The sequence below is a fragment of the Wyeomyia smithii genome, chromosome 3 (genome assembly GCF_029784165.1).
Source record: "Wyeomyia smithii strain HCP4-BCI-WySm-NY-G18 chromosome 3, ASM2978416v1, whole genome shotgun sequence".
Classification (NCBI taxonomy): domain Eukaryota; kingdom Metazoa; phylum Arthropoda; class Insecta; order Diptera; family Culicidae; genus Wyeomyia; species Wyeomyia smithii.
This window is the reverse complement of record NC_073696.1, coordinates 255,452,813-255,474,653: the sequence shown is the minus strand read 5'-3', so window position 1 is coordinate 255,474,653 and position 21,841 is coordinate 255,452,813. Positions and strand designations below refer to the sequence as shown.

The 21,841-nt window shown below is 35.0% G+C and overlaps 1 protein-coding gene across 4 annotated transcripts in view; it reads right to left on the bottom strand.

Moving 5' to 3' along the window:
- The window catches only part of LOC129729819 (phosphorylase b kinase gamma catalytic chain, skeletal muscle/heart isoform), a 43,933-nt gene that overhangs the window by 17,809 nt on the left and 4,283 nt on the right, over nt 1-21,841 (bottom strand). For all 4 annotated transcript variants that reach the window (XM_055688654.1, XM_055688655.1, XM_055688656.1 and 1 more), the window contains exons 2-7: nt 9,867-10,036; nt 9,424-9,556; nt 2,954-3,105; nt 2,798-2,888; nt 2,510-2,646; nt 2,221-2,318 (exon numbers count right to left, since the gene is read on the bottom strand). In XM_055688654.1, coding sequence (XP_055544629.1) covers nt 2,221-2,318; nt 2,510-2,646; nt 2,798-2,888; nt 2,954-3,105; nt 9,424-9,556; nt 9,867-10,036 — 781 coding nt within the window. The remainder of the gene's footprint in view (nt 1-2,220; nt 2,319-2,509; nt 2,647-2,797; nt 2,889-2,953; nt 3,106-9,423; nt 9,557-9,866; nt 10,037-21,841) is intronic.

Genomic DNA, 21,841 nt, shown 5'->3' with positions numbered 1-21,841 from the left:
TTCATGCATTTTGAGTAGGAATAATGAACATTTCGAAAGACTTCTTGCATCCAAACCTGTGGTGCTCTAGAGTAACCGTGGTAGAGAAAGGGTTAATGCAGCTTAATCAATTTCACCAGCAGACTACGTTAGATAATTAACTACCGCAGCTCATCACGCTTAACTGAGTCGCACGCCGCTTGTACTCTACGAACTCATAACGAAACTCTCATAGAGTAAACATTTGATGCGTCGGGAAACGACCTTTTTTTTAAAACCAGGCTAATCTTCGTCAATAAAGAATCCCTCTAACGAACAATCAGGTGGATCACTCGCTTGCTACTGTAAAACATTCGGCTAGGATACTGTTCTACCCTGCGATTATTCCTCTTTCGCAACTTGCTGACGATAGCCTTTTTCTCTAGTAGTTCCACCACTGCTGTTTTACTTCCTTTGTCCCTCACCATTTGACAATGTCGGAGGAGATTTTGACCTTGCTATGGCCATTGTCGGTTGTTCAGCAAGTAGGTTGCCGTCTTTATCAGTACACATCATCGGCTAGAAGTTTCGTAGGTCATTTCCACCAAGGCTGTATTTAATATTACGTTTTAGCTCCAACTGTTTCCAGTGAATCTTGTAATCTTGGTAATTGTTTACTTAGTTCTCTTAAGTATCAACATCTAAATATTTGTTTTCTGAGTTTCAGCATCGATTTTGCTACAAATAATTTCATCAGTTTTAAGTTATAATTAGTTTTCTTAGGTCAAAATGAGTTAATGTATTTCCCGGATGACACCATCTGCTATCAGTTGAATTTCCGATGTTTTGCTCGACTGCTCAAGTAATGATCTAGTACACTCGTATTGAACACAACAACTCCTAGATTTCGATCGTGTAGTTTGTTTTAGCTACAATGTATCCTTCGGGTTTCGACTGGTGGCGTATTACGCTATCTTTCGTTTTATTTCGACCTTTTCATTCGGGACGTTCCACTAGATTTAGGCTCACATTTCATATCCTGCTTCACACTGCAACATATTTTCCCACTCTTCTGAGGGTCATAATCAATATTTGAAATACTATTTTTCTCCATGTTTCTTCGCGATCTAAAAATGTCTCCACTATCAAGTTCCATGTAATCCAATTCTCCTGGACCACCTTTTTTGGGGGTTAACTTATAACACTGGAATAGACACACATGATCCCAGCTCGGTGTGTACTACGTCTTCGATGTTTCTCATGAGAGATTATTGCTAGATGAAACTGAAGTATAAATTTATAAAATAGAATTAATTATTTCAAAAATTGCCTTGAGTTCAATTTTATTCATATATTCCCTGTTGTCATTAGTTTTTCCACTTTTCCATCTCTCCTTTATTTTTCGAAGATGTGTTTTTAAATATTCTCAAAACAAGCATGTTGGGTAATTCTCCAAAAGACCAGCCAGCGCACTGTTTCAGACACTCCATAAAAAACCGTTCAAAGTCACATTTAGTAATAAAAAAAATCAACCTAATGACAACTAGAACACCAGTCCATTTTGCCGAAAACAGCATTAACTGGTAAACATGCGACACCGGCCACCAGTCGAACCAACTCAATCCGGTTCTCAACCCCGGCTCGTATCTAGAATAACCAGTAAATAAAAGAAAAAGCGCGTTTGTCAGAGGCGAACCGCGTTCGTCACCAATCATGCGCTCGCTCGGTTTATTGAGGTTTTCGCTTGCACGTAGCGCACTACGCACTCCCACGCGCCGATCCCGTTTCAGTGACGTCAGCCATTCGCACGGTTTCACAGTTTACGTGTTATATTGCAATCTTCTTCGCCACGTTTTTCTAGCCTAAAACAGACATAAGCATACAGCAAGCAATCACACGTTTCGGTACAAAAAAAATACCGATCACGTTATAAACAAGAGAAAAAAATATACATTTCTATTTTTTTGCAATCCGTCATAGAAAGAATGCAAATCTTTTAGGAAAACAAGTGAATTTTTTCCGAAGATATACAGATGACTGTACAATATCATGTGGTTGAAAAGTGTAATCGGATGCAAAATAGACAACACGGACTGTTGCGCTGTACTAAAACTAGTGCGAAAAAAGGATAGTCGATGGCTGCTGTAGATGCTGGTGTTGTTGTGGTTGCGGTTGCTCAATCAGTTTAGATATAATTATTATCATTATCATTATAGATATCACTAGTGGACGTGGCAGGGTAGAGCTAAAATCATCACTTACTACTGTGTTGAAGAACGGATGCTTCAAGGCGTCTGTCACGGTTATGCGCTTCGTCGGATCCACCACCAGACACTTGCGGATTAGATCTTTCGGATCCTCTAAAAGCGAGGAAAAGCAGAATGGTTAAAAGAATGTCAGCACAAAAATTTACACTGAATATCAATAAATCCATTCAAGGCTATTTTGAAAACAGTACTGAAGAAATTCGAATTCTTTGACGCCGCAAGCAATGTTTTAAAAATAAGTTAAACCGTTGAAACCGTCGTAACCGTGAATCGTGTTTACTCACCGGAAATGTCGGCCCACTCGGGCGAGGTGAAGCTGTACTTGCCCTCCATGATGTTCCGCAGCATGACCATCTGCTTCCGGTGCCAGAACGGTGGACAGCCGACCAGCAGTGTGAACATGATGACACCACAAGCCCAACTGGAGGGTCGATACAAAGCACGTAGCAGATATCACCGCGAAACAAACCAAGAATCGACAAAACAAAACTCATGAGTCAACGATTCGCCAATCTGATTCAACTTAGACGGGTGATTGCGAATTTTAAGCGATTGGTGAATTGGCTACTTACATATCGACTTCCTTCGAGTAACCGGGTGCATCCTCAAACATGTTGCATTTAAGCGTCTCCGGTGCTAAGTAACCAGGCGTGCCGCATAAGTCTGCCAACCAGATAATGAGATATTATGAAATTATTCAATTAACCTATTCCATTTTATATACTAACCAAATAACTTTTCGCCATCTTTCAGTTTGCGTGCAAATCCAAAATCGGTAATCTTAACGTTCAAACTGTCATCCAGCAGGATGTTTTCAGGTTTCAAATCACGATGTACGATGTTCCGCGAGTGGATGTAATCGACTCCTTCGAAGATTTGCCTGAAATGATATTTCGTTGTCACTCAGTTAATGACTCACAAACAATGATCGACATTGGTCTGACATTGACGGTTGGAATTTTTCACTGCTAACTGCCGAAAGAGTTCAACAAACCAAACCAAAACCGAACGGTTCAACTGTCTTTTACGCTGAACTATTGCAGCACTGTTAAGCGTCGTTTCATCGTGCGATATACGACGAAGAGAAAACATAAACACACATCGACCTTTCAGTTTCATTGCAAATGTTCAGTGCAGTAGAACAACTGTTTTAGGTGTTCAGCTGAAGTGCACACATTTTATATGTAACCCATTCATATTCTTTCGTCATTTTTTAACAATAATATTTGAAATGTATAAGAATATGAGAGATATTGCAAAACCTTATTATAAATATAATAAATGTAATAGGACTGTCTAGTCGACTAAATTTATTGATTAAAAAATTTATTTATTTTTAAGTTGTATAATTTTCAAATTATGAATTAATTATATCTATAAATTTACAAGTCTAAAATGTTTTAATTATAAATTGATTTTTTAGATATTTTGACTGATTATTCAATGGTTAAAGTAGCAGTAGCATACTGGTTGACTTCCTTTTCTTGATTTTTTTGTTATTTTTCAGGCTTTACTTGATTTTTTTATTCTTATATTCTTTTTTTGTATTTTATGGCTTGTTTTTGAGGTTCACCTTTTTGTTTTTTTTTATTTTTTTGACATTTTTTCGTTGCTAAAATTACTTAAATTTTAAGTTTCTTTAAACTTGCTTCGATTTCTAGATTTTTATAGTTATAAAACTGAAACTATCTTCAAGTTTTCAATGCCGTATGTTTAGGATCAAATATGGAAAATTAACCAAAACTGCAAGTGTATTTCTTATTTTCTCCATGACTGTATATTATTCTTTTATAATTGCATTATTTTAGTTATGTATAACAGTAACTAAAAACAGCTTTCTCAGTTTTATCTCTTCTGTTCTCTTCTCGTTATCTTGCAAGGCATTTTTTAATTTGTTCTTGGTTTTGCTTATTTTTTCAAATTTTCATTGATTTATAGGTTTGTTGTTTCGTTGATTTCCTTGATTCTCTTGGTGAATATTTATTATTTGAATTTTCTAGATTTTGCCTTTCTCAGTTTCCTTATGCTTTTTAAGTTTTTGTGATTGTCTCGATTTTGTTCATTTTCTTGATTTTTTTTTGTTTGCATGTTTTCTGATTATTATTTTTTTTTTTTCAAATTACCTTGATTTTATGGTTTTATTCATTTACTTGATTTCCCCAATTTTCTTCAGTATGTACTTGATTTTTTTTATTTTTCAGATCTTCACATTTAAAACCTTGATTGTTGATCCTAATTTTCGATTCTTGAATTACTTCCTTCTTTTAATTTTTCTCGGCTAACTAAATTTCATCACAATTTTAAATTTTAGTTTTTTTTGCTTATTTTTGTTACATATTATTTTCTTGTTTTTTAATTACCTTGATTTTCCTAATTCTGTTGCTCAAATGTTTTTTTTTTGTATTTTTTTGATTATTTTTCTAACTACATATTCGATTTTATTCTGGAGCTGCGTTTGGTAATTATCTTGATTTTCTTGGATTTCTTCTTTTTTAAAGTTGTTGGTTGTTTGGTTTTGATTCAATTTTCGCTACCTTCTAGATTTTTCGTTTTAGATTTTTTCGTTGGCTTTTGGGAATCTTTTCTCCTTAATTAGCTTATTTAGCACCTCTTAGTTTTTTTGACTCCTTTTTAAGTGTTTTGTTATTTCTTGTTGTCTTGCTCTTATTTTCAAAATTTTTTTTAAGGTTTTATATTGCCTGGTTTCGGTTTTCTTAGCCTGATTTTTTTGCTCTATTATCGCTACCTTTTTTTGTTTTCTTGACCTTGTTTTTTGATATATTTTCAATATTTTGGTTTCATTTATTTTCTTGTTCTTCTTGCATTTCTTCGTTTTCAATGTTCCTGATTGTTAGGTTCTCTTAAATGATTTCAATTTTCACTCACTTCAGATTTGACGTTTAAGATTTCTTCGTTGGTTTTTGGTTATCTTTGTTTTCCTTACTTTCTTGCTTGCTCTTTAAAATTCTCTCATTTTCTTAGTTTTATTGAGCATTTTTTGATGATCCTAGTTTCCTTATTTTTCTAGAGTTACTATTTTTTGAAATTTTCATTTTTCCTTGACTCCTTTTACAGTTTTTTTTTATTTTTTTTTTTGTTAATATTTGTTTGGCTGTTTTAGTTTTTTTACTATCTAGTTTTAGTTTTCTTAGTTTGATTCGTTTTCATTTCTTGATTTTTTTTGCCATTTTTTCATCTGTGAGTGCTCTTAGATCCCTATTTTCTTCTTCATTTCTAATGTTCATGGTTGCTTGATTCTCTTATTCGACTAAAATTTCGCTCTCTTTTAGATTTGTCGTTTTAGATTTCCTCTTTGGATTATGGTAATTATCGTGTCCTTAATTTTCCTTTCTTTTAATTTTCCTGAGCTAGGTTTATGATTCACGTTTTCTTGTGTTTTTTTTTTGCAGTTTTTTATTTTTTTAATCCTTTTTCAGTTTTTTTTTATTTTTCTTTGTTTATGCTAATTTTTTAGGCTTTTTTAGGTTTTTGTTGTCTAGTTTCAGCTTTTTTAGTTTGATTTTTTTACTCTTATCGTTATTTTTTTTTTTTTGATGGCATTGTTTTTTTTATATATTTTTACAGTTTTTTAAAGATTTTAAAACACCCCCCCCCCTTGGACAACTGCCCATATAAATTCTAAAAATTTTGTTTGGACCGTGAATATCACACAGACCCCCCCCCCCCCCCCAAAGCTGTCCACGTGGTATGTGGATGGCCCCTTCTCTGGTTTGTTATAGTTTTGGTTTCATTAATTTTCTTGTTCTTCTTGTATTTCTTCGTTTTCAATGTTCTTGGTTGTTAGGTTCTCTTAATTGATTTCACTTTCACTCTCTTCTAGATTTTTCGTTTGAGAATTCTTTGTTGGTTTTTGGTGATTTTTGAGTGCTTAATTTTCTTGCTTCCTCATATTTTCTTCTAACTATCTCATTTTCTTGGGCTTGATTTTTTATGATCCTGTTCTTCTTTATTGAATTTTTTTTTTTTTGCTAACTCCTTATTTAGTTTTTTAATATTTTTTTTGTTCTCGCTCAAATTTTTTCGTTTTTTGCTCTCTATTCATTCTCATTTCTTGTTTTCTTGGCATTGTTTCATCTGTTAGCATTCTAAGAACCATTTTCTTTTCGATTTTCGATTTAATTGTTCTTGGTCGGTTGGCTCTCTGAGTTGAATTAATTTTCGCTCCCTTCTAGTTTTGTCAAGTCTGTTAATTCTGTCAGTTTCTCGTCAATTTTTTGTGATCTTTGGGTGCTTAAATATCTTGCTTCCTTCTTCAGTAGTTATCTTAGTTTTCTTTACTACTTTCTTTTTATCAATACAGGCAAACTTCGATATAAGGTACATTTCGATTTTTAAGTTGTACCTTATATCGAATTGTACCTTTTATCGAATCATGAAACATTTTCAACAATAGGGCTTCAAATACTTTATTTTGTTGTCATTTGTCTACGTATAGTTTATTTTGAGACAAGAATCCAACTATAAGTGTTAATCAACTTGTTATTAAAACAATTTGAAACACATAGTTTTTTTTTTTGGCTTTTTAGGAGATCTTTAGCCGCGTGTAAAAGTTTATTTCCAAAAAGTATGTCAAGAAAAGTATGTCTAGAAAAAAAGAAAAAATCAAACCGTTACGTTATTATCACTATTTCTTTCAACATTAATTTACATTCGTACAGACTTTTTATTGAAACTGCTTCATTTTTTCTTCTTCTCGTTGTTACTTATTTTTTGGTCCGATGTATAAGAACCATGAATATCTGCTTACGGGTTGACAACTTTTTCAATGATTTCCTCGTCCTTCAGGATTTCGGAATCTGCATTTTCTTCATTTCATCCAAAAATGACCGTTTGAACTTACTTTTCTTTACACATAAGGGTGGCCTAAAGTTGCACTTTGCACACTGGTTTAAAACGTGAAAAACGTGATTGTCAACCTTTTGAGTGTGAAAATGCTATTAAAATGCTATAGTGCATTCAACAAAGTTTTTGTTTATCTTGAGGGGATTAATTACTTATTAAATCAAAGTTAAGTCTTTAGCAAAGCTGTAGATAATATTATGCCGAAAATTTTTGCTGAAGACGCTTTGATTTTATCTCCTGAATATTGACCACATACAGGTAGTTTTATACACACATTCTTAAAATGTTTGAAAATCAAAAATTACCAATCAACTTTTTTGGGTGAGGTTTCAGAGGCCCACTATACAATAAGATCGCTTTTTACGCGGGTTGCCATTACTCAAAAACGGTACAAGATATCGACCTCATTTCAATCACGTTTTCCGTTTTAGGCCACGAGTGATCATATATCAGTTTTAAAAAAAATTCACAATTTTTGGTGTGAATACTCAAAATTTAAGATATTGAATTTTGGTCTCTAGATTAACCACTATCATATTCAAACGAGGTTTTAACGTTTTAGGGCAGTGTTCTTTGTTATATTTGCAACTCAAAAAAGTCGTTTTTTACGCGGGCCCATACAAATTTGAAATGCATGCCCCGCGTAAAAAGTGACCTTAGTGTATTCTGAACATTTTTACATATTTGAGAAATACATCATTCTGCCGAACATACCTTAAGCATATTTTCAACTTTTTCATGGGTATTATGATGTTTTTGATAAAAAATGCACGTATTTGAAACATTACTAGCAATCCGAGTTCTAATAAAATTTTGTCTTTTAAAATTTCAAACAAATTCTCCAGGGATCAAACTTTAAGTAAATTTTTTTTATCAGCTCCTCCGTTCCCATCAATGTTAAACCACACTATATCATGTTTTTTCAGCAAAATTGAATTTTTCGGACGGGTTTTCAAACTTCCGCTAAGTGTGGAGTATTTTACGGACACTCCCCAAATGGTTAATGGTAACCAGAGACGTTGCAAGATAACCAATATATTGTTTATAGAAGTTTCCATACCAATTTCGGAGTTATTTGTAACATAATGAAAATGTGTACCTTATATCGAGGTAAAATGTACCTTATATCGAGTGACGCTATATCGAAGGTACTTTATAACGAGGGTACCTTATATCGAAGTTCGCTTGTATTGCTTAGTTTAATTTTTCAGTTTTGTTTGGTTTTGCTCATTTTATGGGTTTGAAGCTTTTTATTGCCTAGTTTCAGTTTGCTTAGCTTGATTTTTTAATCTCTTTTGTTATCTTTTTTTCTGTTATCCTGGCTTTTATATCATACTTAGATATCGAATGTTTTCAATATTTTTGATTTTCAGGTTTTATTGTAATCTCGTTAATTTTTGTGTCTTTGTTTTTAATGTGCTCGAATGTTCGGTTTTCTTAATTCATTACTCTTCTTCTAAGAAAACATTTTTTATTTGAATTTCCCAAATTTTGCAGCCTTTGTTTTGCTTTCCTTAATTTCCCTAATTTTACAGAGTTTTTGTGATTTTTTCAATTTTATTTTCGTTTTCTTGGTGTTCTTGTTAGTAAATTTTCATGAATTTTTTTATAATTATTAGGTTTAATTAGTTCTATTCAATTACTTGATTTCCTTGTTATTTTTTTTAATTTTCTCGTTTTTTTTGGTGTTTTCGTTTTTTTATGTTCCCAATTCAAAGTTTTTTTTTCAATTTTCGTGGCTTTTCATACTTCTTGGTTGCCTTTATTTGTTGTTCTGGGTTTCTTGTAATCTTGATCTCGGTTTTTTTGTATTTTTTTTTGGGGGGGGGGGGGTGGTTTTCATATTTCTTTATTTTAGTAATATTCCAAACTTCTTGGTTTCTATAGTTTTCTGGATTCTATTGAATTTCTCAGATTTATTTTAGATTTTGTGGTTTTCTTGTTGATTCGATTTTCTTGGTTTCCTAGTTTACCTATTTTTTAATTTTTCTCGGCAGGCTGGTTGAAAGAATAGAGAACTGTTCTTTTAAATTTTAATTTTGGTTTTCTTCCACATTTCTTCATTTTTAATATTCATGGTTATTTGGTCATTTCTTTATTTGGCCAACATCAACAGTCAACAGATGGTTTGGATATCCGAATTGATTTTCTAGATTTTTTCCTCGTTTTTATATGTTTGATTAGGTATATTTTATTGTATATTATTTGATTTTCGCGACTATACTGAATTTCTTTGTTCTCTGTTTTTTTTGTGCTGGTTAAATCGAAGTACCAGTTCCTTCCTCGACTCAAAATTTTTTTCCAGGTTTTCACAATAATTTCACCCGATTCTTACCTCATAATGTAACGGGACTTTTTCTCCGACAGTGTCACCACCGAGGTCAGATAGTCGAACAGTTCGCCCTGCCTGCAGAGTTCGAAGACCAGAAAAATGAAGGCATCCGATTCGAACACATCTTGCAGTTCGACTGGAGACATTCAGCAGCATGGAAATAAACAGATTACGACAAAGTTAAATATCACAAATCAAAGCGACAACGAAAACGCGACAACAATCCAGCCGACCGACGTTAAAAAGCAACAGCCTCAAACTGAACCGAAATACTTCCAACACATTTCATCGGAACCGATAATTGGTCGCCTGAAACCACTCTAAACTAGCTAATTTGCAGTTCAAACTTAGCCAAAATGTGCGAACTGGATTGCGCCACGTGTCGGCGTTCGTTTGTTTACTACTACTGGACTAGACTGGCCAGGACAAGGCCATACTATACTCACTGATAAACTTGTGTCCCATGACCTGGCGCAAAATCTGGATCTCCTGCCGGGTCGCTTCCAGCATGTGATTGGAATCGTTTGATTCCGCCGCTCCAAGGTCGATGATTTTGGCCGCGAACTCTTTGCCCGTTTCCTTTTCGATGCATCGTCGAACTGTGGAACTGATGCCTCTGCAATGAGGAAATGAGGAAGCGGATGGAACATAAACATGAGTCATTTTTGTTTTGTGAATTGAAGAGTTAATGTTGCGAGGAGTCAGAAAATGTTTTAGATTATACCCACGTGGCTTGAGAGCGTTAATCGCATACTCCATAGAAAGGTACAATGTATTCTAACCACTGGGCGCATAACGGTGAACGGGCGGTGACTTAATCGCATCCCAGTGCGATGCCGTATCAGTGAGTGCATGTAAATGGTGCTACTTGACTAGAAATTTGCTTAGAAAAGTAAATTTACATTGTGCCGAGGGATGTGTCTGTCCATATTGACTAATGGCAAGTGCAGTCGCCTGTCCGACGGAATGGAACTGGCACTATTATAATATAATATAATTTCGAAACAAGCAAGATCTACGTGCTTTGGATATGGAAGCACTGTAGTGCGCAATAATTATGCAGCTAGTAATAGAACAAAAATAAGGGCAAAAATAAATAAATTGAGATTTAGGAATCACGAAGTCGTCTTATGATTATCTATTCAGGAAATGAAAGACGCTCGCGTCAGGCAATTCCACGAGCATGGCAGACTGATTGCTGCAGCCGGACCTTACATGGATAAATTTTATAGAGCGCTTTCAGTTGGTACAAATGATTACCTCAATATCAAGTTGCAGCAAATCACGTGGAAAAGAACGCACTCTCGGTTCCCTACCAAGCGAGGAATGATAGAATGTCGCGCACATGGCGGTTTCGTTACGGTTGGCTTGAAACGGCTTAGGACGGAACATAGATATAGGTCGTGCTAATCAGCGATCAGTAGAAAGGACTCCTTTTTACTTTGTCACTTAAGCTCAGTGAAGTGTAACAAAAATGTGACGCTTCATTGTGTATTAGGAAATATTACAGAGCAATAACAATCCGTCATCCAGTTTTGATGGCATTCTGTCAGTAGGGAAGCTTGAGTTGATAGGTGACTAAAACCTGTATTACATTCTTTGACCAAGCGTCAAATATTTGTCACTTTTTGACAGATAAAAATTTGGTCAAAGATAATTGTTTGTCACTCTCAAATTTTAACATGGGGCAAACACGGGCAAACAGCAACTATGATGTCAAATAAATTTAACCATTATGTCAGAAGGTCAAATATTTGACCATTAGGCAAAGAGTGTACTACAGGCTTAAGAAATAATATAATTTTCGTGATTGACACGGTTGCTCGTTTTTTGCTCCTGAACTCCCATCCGTCTCAGGATCTTTCGGTAATGACAAGAATAGAAAAGTAATCAAAGTAATCTTTTAGGAAATTGTCTGAATTTTCTTTTAAAAATATTGAAAAAAAAATTGAGATTCTTCACTGAAGTTTTTTTAGAAACAAGAAGTGACATTAAAAAAACGGTCATCTCATCTTGTGTTTCCACAAGATGAGTGCAAATTAATCCAGACTTCCACCTGTTCAAGCCCAGATTTTCAGCCTCGAATATCCAATTTTTTTTTTTTTTTTGATATTCATTATTGTAAGATTAAGATAATTAATAAATTTCCACTCTAAATTTAAGATTCAATCTGATGACTTTCACCTCTTTCCCTTTCTATGATTTCGTTAGCTTTTGAAAAACACGGTTGCTCTTAGACATGATATAAATCTTGACCTTAAAATTGTAAATTGATTTAGAATAACATGTTGTTACTCGTGCTTATAGGCATTTTTTCTACTATTTGTGCTTTGAATGTATGAGCTTTGCTTAATTTAATATTCATTAGGTATATTTCCTTTTGTTGTGTTGACTAAGAAAAATATTCGCGCTGTTTTTATTGAGAGGGATGACCAATACCTTTCCACCAATACTAATGCCTTCATCTATTCCTGTTTTGCCAATTTTTGTTTTATTTCTTTAAATATTAACTTAATATACAATTATAAAGAAATTTGTATAATTTATGATTCAAACCACACACACGCGTATGCCTGGTTTCAACAGTATATGTGATTGTAAGCTGTTGGCTTAAACTGGTTTCAAATCGTAGGATTTAATACTCTTGATATTATTATTCTTATTGCTTGTTGGTTTACCCAGGTTTCAAAAATTAAAATATATTAAAATTTGATTTTTTTGGGTAAATCACACACATGTGTGCGTGGCCCCAACAGTCTTCCTAGGGTATGGTGGTTTAAATCCGGTCCTCATCGTGTAATATAATATTCTATATTTCGATGAGATATACCACACACACCTGTGGGTTGCTCCAATAGCTTTCTACTGTCTGTTGGCTCAAATCGGTGATAAACAACATGGTACTCTTTTAAAATAAACTACACACATTTGTGCGCGGCCCCAGCAGAACTTCTATTGTCTTTTGGTCTAAGCAGATACCAAATATAACTAAGCTAATTCGTCCCCCCCCCACGAGTTTGAAAATTTGAACTATTTTGGTGATAACGGTTCAATTACTACAATTTCTCAAAAGTGATATTTTAAAATTTCATCAATGTCTTGCGAACTGGCTCTTAACAGGTTCATCTAATCGTGTTTGTATTGGTGCACTTTACACGGTGTAAGTCGGATTAAAAATGAGGCAAACACAGTGTTGTGAAATTTCTTGCATTAATTGCGAAATTATTTATTTGCCTCGTGACCTTGAATGTTAACCTTTTTATCAGTATTGAGAGTAACTGATATGCCGATTTTATTACCCGTGCTTGTGTGTACGCTTTTCATCCTTCTTTTTTTTCTTTTATTACTCCCAGAAACATTCTTCTGTTAATCTTATCGCCAATAACACTGATCAACACAAATTTGGGTGTCCCTAGCCACTATCTGTTTTTCAGTCACCTAAATGAGTTTTCCCGTGAACACAACGCTGAAGCTACGAACCCGGCGAGCAATTACTATGCGAGCTCTCACGTAAGTTGACACGTTTTGGTAATGGGTAGGGGCACCAAAATTCATAAAAATGGTTGAATAGCTATAATTTTTCCTGTTTCCCGGTTTGAGCTTTTGGAGTGCACTTTTTTTCATTTTGTTGGCCAGTGTCATAATTCCGTGGGGAGGTTTCAGCGAAATACTCTAAGTTTTTCATTTTTTGGAGCAATTTTTCTTTATAGAGAAGAAGTCATCGAGATGTTGAAGTTTGAAATAACAAAAAAATAATCTACACTACTCTAATACTGCCCATTATTCAAAAATTGGCTAATATGCCATAGGCATCAAATCAAGAAAAACGCAGTTCAAAGTTTTTTGTCGGTACTACATATTAGACTGTCCATGACAACTGTTTTATATCACCCTTCATATATGCTGGAACCTTGCCGTTGAGTTGAAACAGAAAAATCTGCAGGAAAATTCTATCCGCCACGTATTTTTAGCGCAGTAGCCGTTTTTTTTTTTTGACGTAGGACTACGTCTTTGTTTTCTATACTAGATTACACTTTGTGAAAATGAAAATGAAACTGGCAAATGTTGCGTCAGATTTCAAACGGTTATAGCAAGCGAACGACTTAATGCATCTTAGTCATTTATATTTCGGTGGATAGATAAAATGTGTAACAATTTTTGGATATTATGTTCAACATAGTTGCTTTACTGCTTAATGGTGGAAAAAGGTGAAAAGTTCCAAGGTCAAGCTTTCCCATACATTTCCCTTGTTCTTGGCTTGCTTCCCAAGCACAGATAACAATAACATGGACTAAATAAATTCCACTGCCTACATATTTTGACTCAACAAAGTGTTTTGGTTTGTTTGTCTTTGTCTAAGCTGCGTGGCCACGCCTTAATGGTAAAAATCTACGCTGAACTCGATACAAAAGACTGCGTGTGGAAAATTCAGCTTCAGTTTAGTTTGTTCCACAATAGCGAGTGCGGTGCAGCCGTTAAAGCTTTGCGACATTGAGAAACGAGAGCTGCATACGAGTCAACTTCCAGGCACCGCGGAGCATGTTACCTGTATTCTGCACACGGCAGCAATAATAACCATTGAACGCTGCAGGATATTTTGCTGGCACAGCTGCTGGAGGGCACAGCGGAGAGCAAATTTTATATTTTATCGATGCTACCGGTGGTGGTGTGATTATCAGCATTCTGTAGCATACATTTCGAGCTGAAGATTATCGAATCGGTTCTTTTTAGAACTATAAATGCTTGAAGATAAGAGTTACGAGAATTTTCACAACTACTCCTAGTGTGAAATGTCCATCTATTTCTCAATAATCATTTTTACAATAACGACCAGGGCGCACCAAAGATAAACGGTAGTGTTGCCTATGAATAGTTTATCACAACAAGACATAAACCTTATTTCAAGAATTTCCACTGCTAAATTGAGTGATTTTCCGGTTTAATTGTATGTTTGTGCCCACTCGAACACCGTTATCAGTCAAACATAAGAAACGAAAATTAGTTAATTTAAAGAACCAGAGTGATTTTCGCAGCGGGAAAGCAAAAACTTTCTTTTGATGCTTATGAAAATCACTCAGTAGTATTGAAGATGTATTGGATTGTTTCTCTTTCTTTCTATAAGTTACGTGGCCACGCCTTAATGGTAAATATCGACGCTGAACTCGATACAAAAGATTGTGTGTGGAAAATTCAGCTTCAGTTTAGTTTGTTCCACAATAGCGAGTGCGGTGCAGCTGTTAAAGCTTTGCGACATTGAGAAACGAGAGCTGCATACGAGTCAACTTCCAGGCACCGCGGAGCATGTTACCTGTATTCTGCACACGGCAGCACCAATAACCATCGTACGCTGCAGGATATTTTGCTGGCACAGCTGCTGGAGGGCACAGCGGAGAGCAAATTTTATACGCGGCCAACAAAATAATCGATGCTACCGGTGGTGGTGTGATCATCAGCATTCTGTAGCTACATTTCGAGCTGAAGATTATGAAATCGGTTCTTTTCAGAACTATAAGATGATGAAGATAAGAGTTATGAGAATTTTCACAACTACTACTAGTGTGAAATTTTTATCTATTTCTAAATAATCATTTTTACAATAACGACCAGGACGCACCAAATATAAACGGTAGTGTTACCTATGAATAGTTTATCACAACAAGATATAACCCTCATTTCAAGAATTTGCACTGCTAAATTGAGTGATTTTCCGGTTTAATTGTTTGTTTGTGTTCACTCGAATACCGTTATTCTTCAAATGTTAGAAACGAAAATTAGTTAATCTAAGAACCAGAGTGATTTGCGCATCGGGAAAGCAAAACCTTTCTTTTGATGCTTATGAAAATCACTCAGTAGTATCGAAGGTGTTTTGGTTTGTTCCTCTTTCTCGAAGCTACGTAGCCACGCCTTAATTGCAAAAATCTGCTCTGAACTCGATACAAAAGACTGCGTGTAGAAAATTCAGCTTCAGTTTAGTTTGTTACACATAAGCGAGAGCAGTGCAGCTGTTGAAGGTACGCGACATTGAGAAACGAGAGCTGCATACGAGTCAACTCAAAATATTCATGGTGCGATTATCAGCGTTCTGTAGCACGAATTTTCAACTGAATATTATGGAATCGGTTCTTTTCAGAACTATAGATGCTTTAAGATAAGAGTTATGAGAATTTTCGCAACTACTACTAGTGTAAAATTTTCATGTATTCATGCATCGTTAGTTTTAAAATAACGACTATCAAAAATAAACGGTAGTGTCACCTATGAACAGTTAAGCGCAGCATATAATAATATTTAGTTTAGCATATATTAAATACTAGTAAAGCGAGCAATGTATGTAGTTTCGCGGGAATGCGAAGATGAACGGGAATAGAAGGTGTGACTAGAATTAGAAAAAAATTTCCCTCGTCCAGACCGGACCCGTCTGGACGAGGGAAAATTTTTTTCTAATTCTAGTCACACCTTCTATTCCCGTTCATCTTCGCATTCCCGCGAAACTACATACATTGCCCGCTTTACTAAAACTTAAAATGTAAGTCAATATGACAAAAAATGAAATTAGTTCGTAAAAGTATATATTAAATATTTAGTCCTACGTCACCATTTCATACAACCCCTAGGGCTGTATAGCTTGTAGTATTTTCAATCATAAACGAAAGATCAGTTGACAAACCGGTGTGCAATTTGGCTAATATCTATACGATGTGAATTATATCGTGCTCGTTGGTGATGAAAATGGTTTTAAATTTAATTAAACAACACGGAAGCACAAGTGAGGACGAAAAGGACGAGGAGACAATTGTTTCGTGCAACGTTATAACAATGTAACGAAAATAATATTTTTCATGATAATTTCAGAATCCACTTTCCTATTTTCTCTCATTAAATCCAAAATGAAATCTGAATCTTCTCTTCAACATTACTTCTGATCAAAGAGCTAAATAGTATTTTAATGTAAATATTTATGACAGAAGGAAACAGTCACGCGTTTTGATTATTGGGTTATTATCGGACCCGTCTGGACGAGGGAAAATTTTTTTCTAATTCTAGTCACACCTTCTATTCCCGTTCATCTTCGCATTCCCGCGAAACTACATACATTGCCCGCTTTACTAAAACTTAAAATGTAAGTCAATATGACAAAAAATGAAATTAGTTCGTAAAAGTATATATTAAATATTTAGTCCTACGTCACCATTTCATACAACCCCTAGGGCTGTATAGCTTGTAGTATTTTCAATCATAAACGAAAGATCAGTTGACAAACCGGTGTGCAATTTGGCTAATATCTATACGATGTGAATTATATCGTGCTCGTTGGTGATGAAAATGGTTTTAAATTTAATTAAACAACACGGAAGCACAAGTGAGGACGAAAAGGACGAGGAGACAATTGTTTCGTGCAACGTTATAACAATGTAACGAAAATAATATTTTTCATGATAATTTCAGAATCCACTTTCCTATTTTCTCTCATTAAATCCAAAATGAAATCTGAATCTTCTCTTCAACATTACTTCTGATCAAAGAGCTAAATAGTATTTTAATGTAAATATTTATGACAGAAGGAAACAGTCACGCGTTTTGATTATTGGGTTTTGCAGCACAACAAATGAATTCCTGTTGCATCAAACATTCTTCGTAAAAAAGTCAAATTTGATGCAAGGGCCTCACGATCGCTTACCTGTCGCCAGTAATCACCAAGCTACAACCTACAACACACTTTCGAAAGTTAGACGAAACAGAGTACAGTAATAATACACTGGTTCGTGAACATGTCACATATTGGATATTAGCCAACTTCTCAATTGTTTTGGATACTAGTCAAAATTGTTTCACATTTGCTGCCTTCCCAAATGCATTTTTTGATAATCGGCTTATGTAAGGACCTTGTTTAGGGTGTTTACCGTCACGAGAAACTGTTTTCTCGATTTTGGTGAAAATGGCATATTAGCCAATTTCTGGATTATGGGCAGAATAGGTAAATCAAAAATTAACATTTTATAAATTTGTTCTATAAGTCGATATTTTCTTGAGCCGATGGTCCCTTCGAAACCGATATAACAAAGTTCCACTGTACTAAATTTGAGCAACAGTAGAAACAGTGAAAAATATTTCTATACTAAAAAGCAAAGCAAAGCCTTGGTGCTACATTCCGATTCGGAATTCGACCTTCTGTTTATTATACACAGACTTCGCAGCCAACTGTTAAGTGTACAGGACAATTGCGGGACCAGCACTACGATCCTAATAACACTAACAGTCTCTCCCGAGCCGAGACTCGAACCTACGACAACTGGCTTGTTAGGCCAGCATCGTACCTCGAGACCAGCTGGGAGGGTACCATACTTCTTCTATACTATAATCACTTAAATTCAAACACATTTCAAATATTTCGAGGGAAAATAGCAGAATGTTACAAATGAAAGAGATTTAAACTATAAACGTCTGGCTTTATGCAGGAAAAGCATCATCGAATTTCAAAAACTGACCATGTACATTCTTTTTATTGGCCAGCTCAATCGGGTATGATTTGGGGGTGCCACGAAGCGCTCAAAGTTGTTATTTTTTGACCCTTTAAAATGGGGTGTGTATGAAATTGGAAGAATCCAAAATTTTATTTCGATGCCAAATGACTTAAAAATTCATAAAACATCGAGATCTGGTGCTATCTCGAGAAAAAAAATTCGGCCGAAAATTGTCTCTCTGAGACTTGCCCCTAGTAAAAAATAAATCAACCACCCTAATGAAAATCAAGTCAAGATGCTTAATAAACATTAGAATAATTTACATGTAGTTTAGAGCATGATGAGTAGAACATGGTGCAACGGTTTGATCAAAAAGTAGGCGCGGGGTGAGGAAGCGTTTTTTCACTTTGGAGGGTTGGAGACGAAACATCACTATGCAACAGCAAATAACTTTTTCGTGTTTGTTGATATATCCTGACTAACTAGGCAATTGAATACCGCAAATTCGGGTGTTTTAAGTTGGAAATTGTTTCTTAAATTAATGAATATTGGTAGCAAGGAATGTAGCATTGCCATATTTATAATTTAAATGCATCCAAATGGTATATATTGTGATGCGATAATTTGTATGCCCTAGTTGTTTATAAACAAACCTGCTCGCAATTTATTTTTTCCAATATGGCCGATTCTGCTTTTGACATATCGTTACACCATGTCTCTATACATCATGGTTTAGAGTAAGTTGTGAGTCATTTTAAAATTTTCTTTAGTAGGCTGCGGCTAAGTCCCAGAGAGACGATTTTCAGCCAAAATATTTTTTTTTCGAGATAACACCAGATCTCGACGTTTTCTGCATTTTTAATTCATTTGGCATCAAAAGATTTTTTTTCGATTTTCCCAATTTCATGATTGAGCTGAATTTTTACACAAGTCATTTCTTTTAGACCAATAAATGGTCGGTTTTTGTAATTTGACATGACCCTTCTCGCCGCAACCCTAATAATGTATACACAGTAGGTTGTCACAAAAAATTCGATGTTGAAAAAGTCAAGGTGCTTAACCCTAAATTAAAAGATAATGATATTTATAGTATTTTTGTAGAGCATTTCGACTTTCTAGAAAATTGTTTTCTGGTTGCCCAAATGGAAAAATGACTGAAAGCTACGAAACCACTTCTTTCGCACTTTTTGCAATTTTGCTCAATTTCTACATTTATCCATATATTTTTTTATTTTTGTAGGGTTACTTTTGAAAATTTTATATGATTCAACATTGCATTCAGTTATTTGAGATATTGACATTTTTACATGTGATGGAAAACTAAGCCTTTGCATAAAAATGCCACTAAAGCTCAATATCTCCATTGCGCTGTGTTTCATTTTTCCGTTTGTGCGATTTATTACCTAAATAGTGATTTAAATGTTGATTATAACCAAAACGTATGTTCGGAGAAGTTTCAGGATATTCAAAAATACATCTTTTAATATAGAATGATGGGTGATTAATCCACCAATGAGTAAGATAAGAGTTATTCTTTAATTAGTTTGAGATAGAGTTCTCGACAAAGTTTTAGGTTATGTTAAACCAAGAAACTTTTCCGAAGACAGCATGTCTCTTCCGTATACGCGCAACATAAAGTTTCCTTTAAAAAGACACAAAAAATCAAAATTTTAGTTTTAACTTTTTTCCCAAATTTTTCCGGATTTTTAAACCTTCTACTAAGTTATCAGCCACTCAAAAATGCATGTTTTCTGAATATTGTTATTTTTTATCTCCCAAAATGAAAAAGTTAATTTGAAATATTTGTGAAATTTCGAAGTATTCATCACATATAAAAATGGCTATATCTCAGCCCCCGATAAGATAACAAAGATCTTTTTTATGTAAATTTTCGTCATAAATCCCGCTTCCCAGTAAAAATTTCTGTTTTGGACTGAAAATTTTATTTCTATGTGTTTTCGAGGGTTTTATCTAAAACATATGGGAAAATTCACTTTTTTGCAATGTTTAATGGGCTCTGTGAGTCAAATAACTGAATGCGATGCTGAACCAAACTATGTAAAATATTCAAAATTAACCCTACAAAAATAAAAAAAAATTGCAAAAAAATGCAAAAGAATGGTTTCGTAGCTTCAAAAAGTTTTTTTTTTTCATAAATCACGTTTAGGAAACCTGAAAATGATTTATTAGAAAGTCGAAATGTACTACGAAAATGCTATAAAAAACATTATCTTTCAATTTAGGGTTGAGCACCTTGACTTTTTGAACATCGATTTTTTGGGGAATCCCTAATACACAGCGATTTTGCTCAAAATTGAAGAGATTGGTCCCCAGCCAAAAAAATGGTCTTTTCATTTGCCTATTAAGGTGTCCAGTCTTCAATTAGAGTGACAATATTTTTGATTTTATGTATTGAACGTTCCAAATCGCTTGGTCGCAGAAGATCGCAAGAAAACTCTTCAGACATTTCTAGTAGATACACAAACATTGAAAATAAACAGAGACCCAGCCCGGGGGCTCCTGGGAGTAAAAAGTTGTCGTCCAGCAAAGTTGAAAATAATCATTTTTTTTCTCATTTTTTTCTTTTTGTTATGCTTTATCTTTATTTTTTTTTCAACTCATAATACCACATAACCTATCTTATAATGTGGTGGAAGCATCTCGTTCTCTATTTTCTCCAATAGTCTTGGTGGCCTTGAGCATGTGCCTGGGTGGAATTATCTTTTCGAGAAAATACTATTGGTGTTGATACAACTATTGTCGGTGAAACCGGTTGTTTCATTCGGTTGTTTCATTCAGGATATCGACGGAATCGTCAATAGGAATTATTCGACTTGGACCAGAACTAGTTACCGGTCATCCTACCTAGCGCGTAGTTGATTTGCGTGTGCACGAATGAACTTCTAATGTCCCACACCTTGATCTAGTAGAACTACAGTTCTTCATCACAAAAGCTTTATTGATAATTTCAGGTGGCCATGTCCAGTTTGGTGTTTTTGTGGACCTCAGCAGATAGAGTTGTGGCGAAAGGTGAATGCGAAGTTGACCTCCGATGGCCTGTTATTTGATGGATTTCCGTAGGACAAATCAAATCAAGATAAGTCGTCATTGGTCGGCCAAACATCACTCCTGCTGGGGATTTTCATTCCAACACATTGTTTTTCCGTTGAGCGGTACACTGTGGATGGTAGAGAGCAGTACGAATGTGAATGATTCTGGATTTCTCGAAGAACTGCTTGAATCAGGTTAAATACAATGAATCTACTTCAGAATTCGACCAGGATACGGCTGGAACTACTATGCGATCGCTGAACATGATGCAATCCTTCATGATCGAAAGAGATTCTCGCCGGTAACAGAACGGCTTGAGACTCGGTGATTCGTTTGACTGCTGTCCACCCAGTATTGATGTCCTAGATAGATGGTCGTGACTGGAAGATTGCTGAACAAATCACATAAGGCGTTGTCCAACTCTGCTTCGATGCCGACTGTAGAAATTACGAAGGCATATCCGAATTGATCAGTGAAGATATATTTCAGTGGAGTGAAATTCTTTTCTTGGATCCGAAAATTTTTAGGAGCGGTTGATGATCGGTCTGAAGCTTGAAATGACGACCCAGCAGCATGGGACAATCAACAATCAACAGAGCGCTGCTTCTTTCTTCACTTGACTGTACTGCCCATAAAAGCATAAGAGTCCCATATGACTTTAAGGCAAATTTTAGTTTATACTGTCAATGTATCTAATTTTATTCAAATTTTCGTATGCCCTAATAAAATTTGAAAGTTTGTTCTGAAAAATACTGGAAAAATACCAAACCTTGTCTGTCCCATATTGAAAATAAAGGCATATGAGTCCCATCCTAAGTTTAGCCTTCTAAGCATATGGAATGAGTAGAATTAAAGTGTTCAGTTGTGTGGCCTTACGGTCTGCATCGATTCCTAGTGAACTGTTTGAT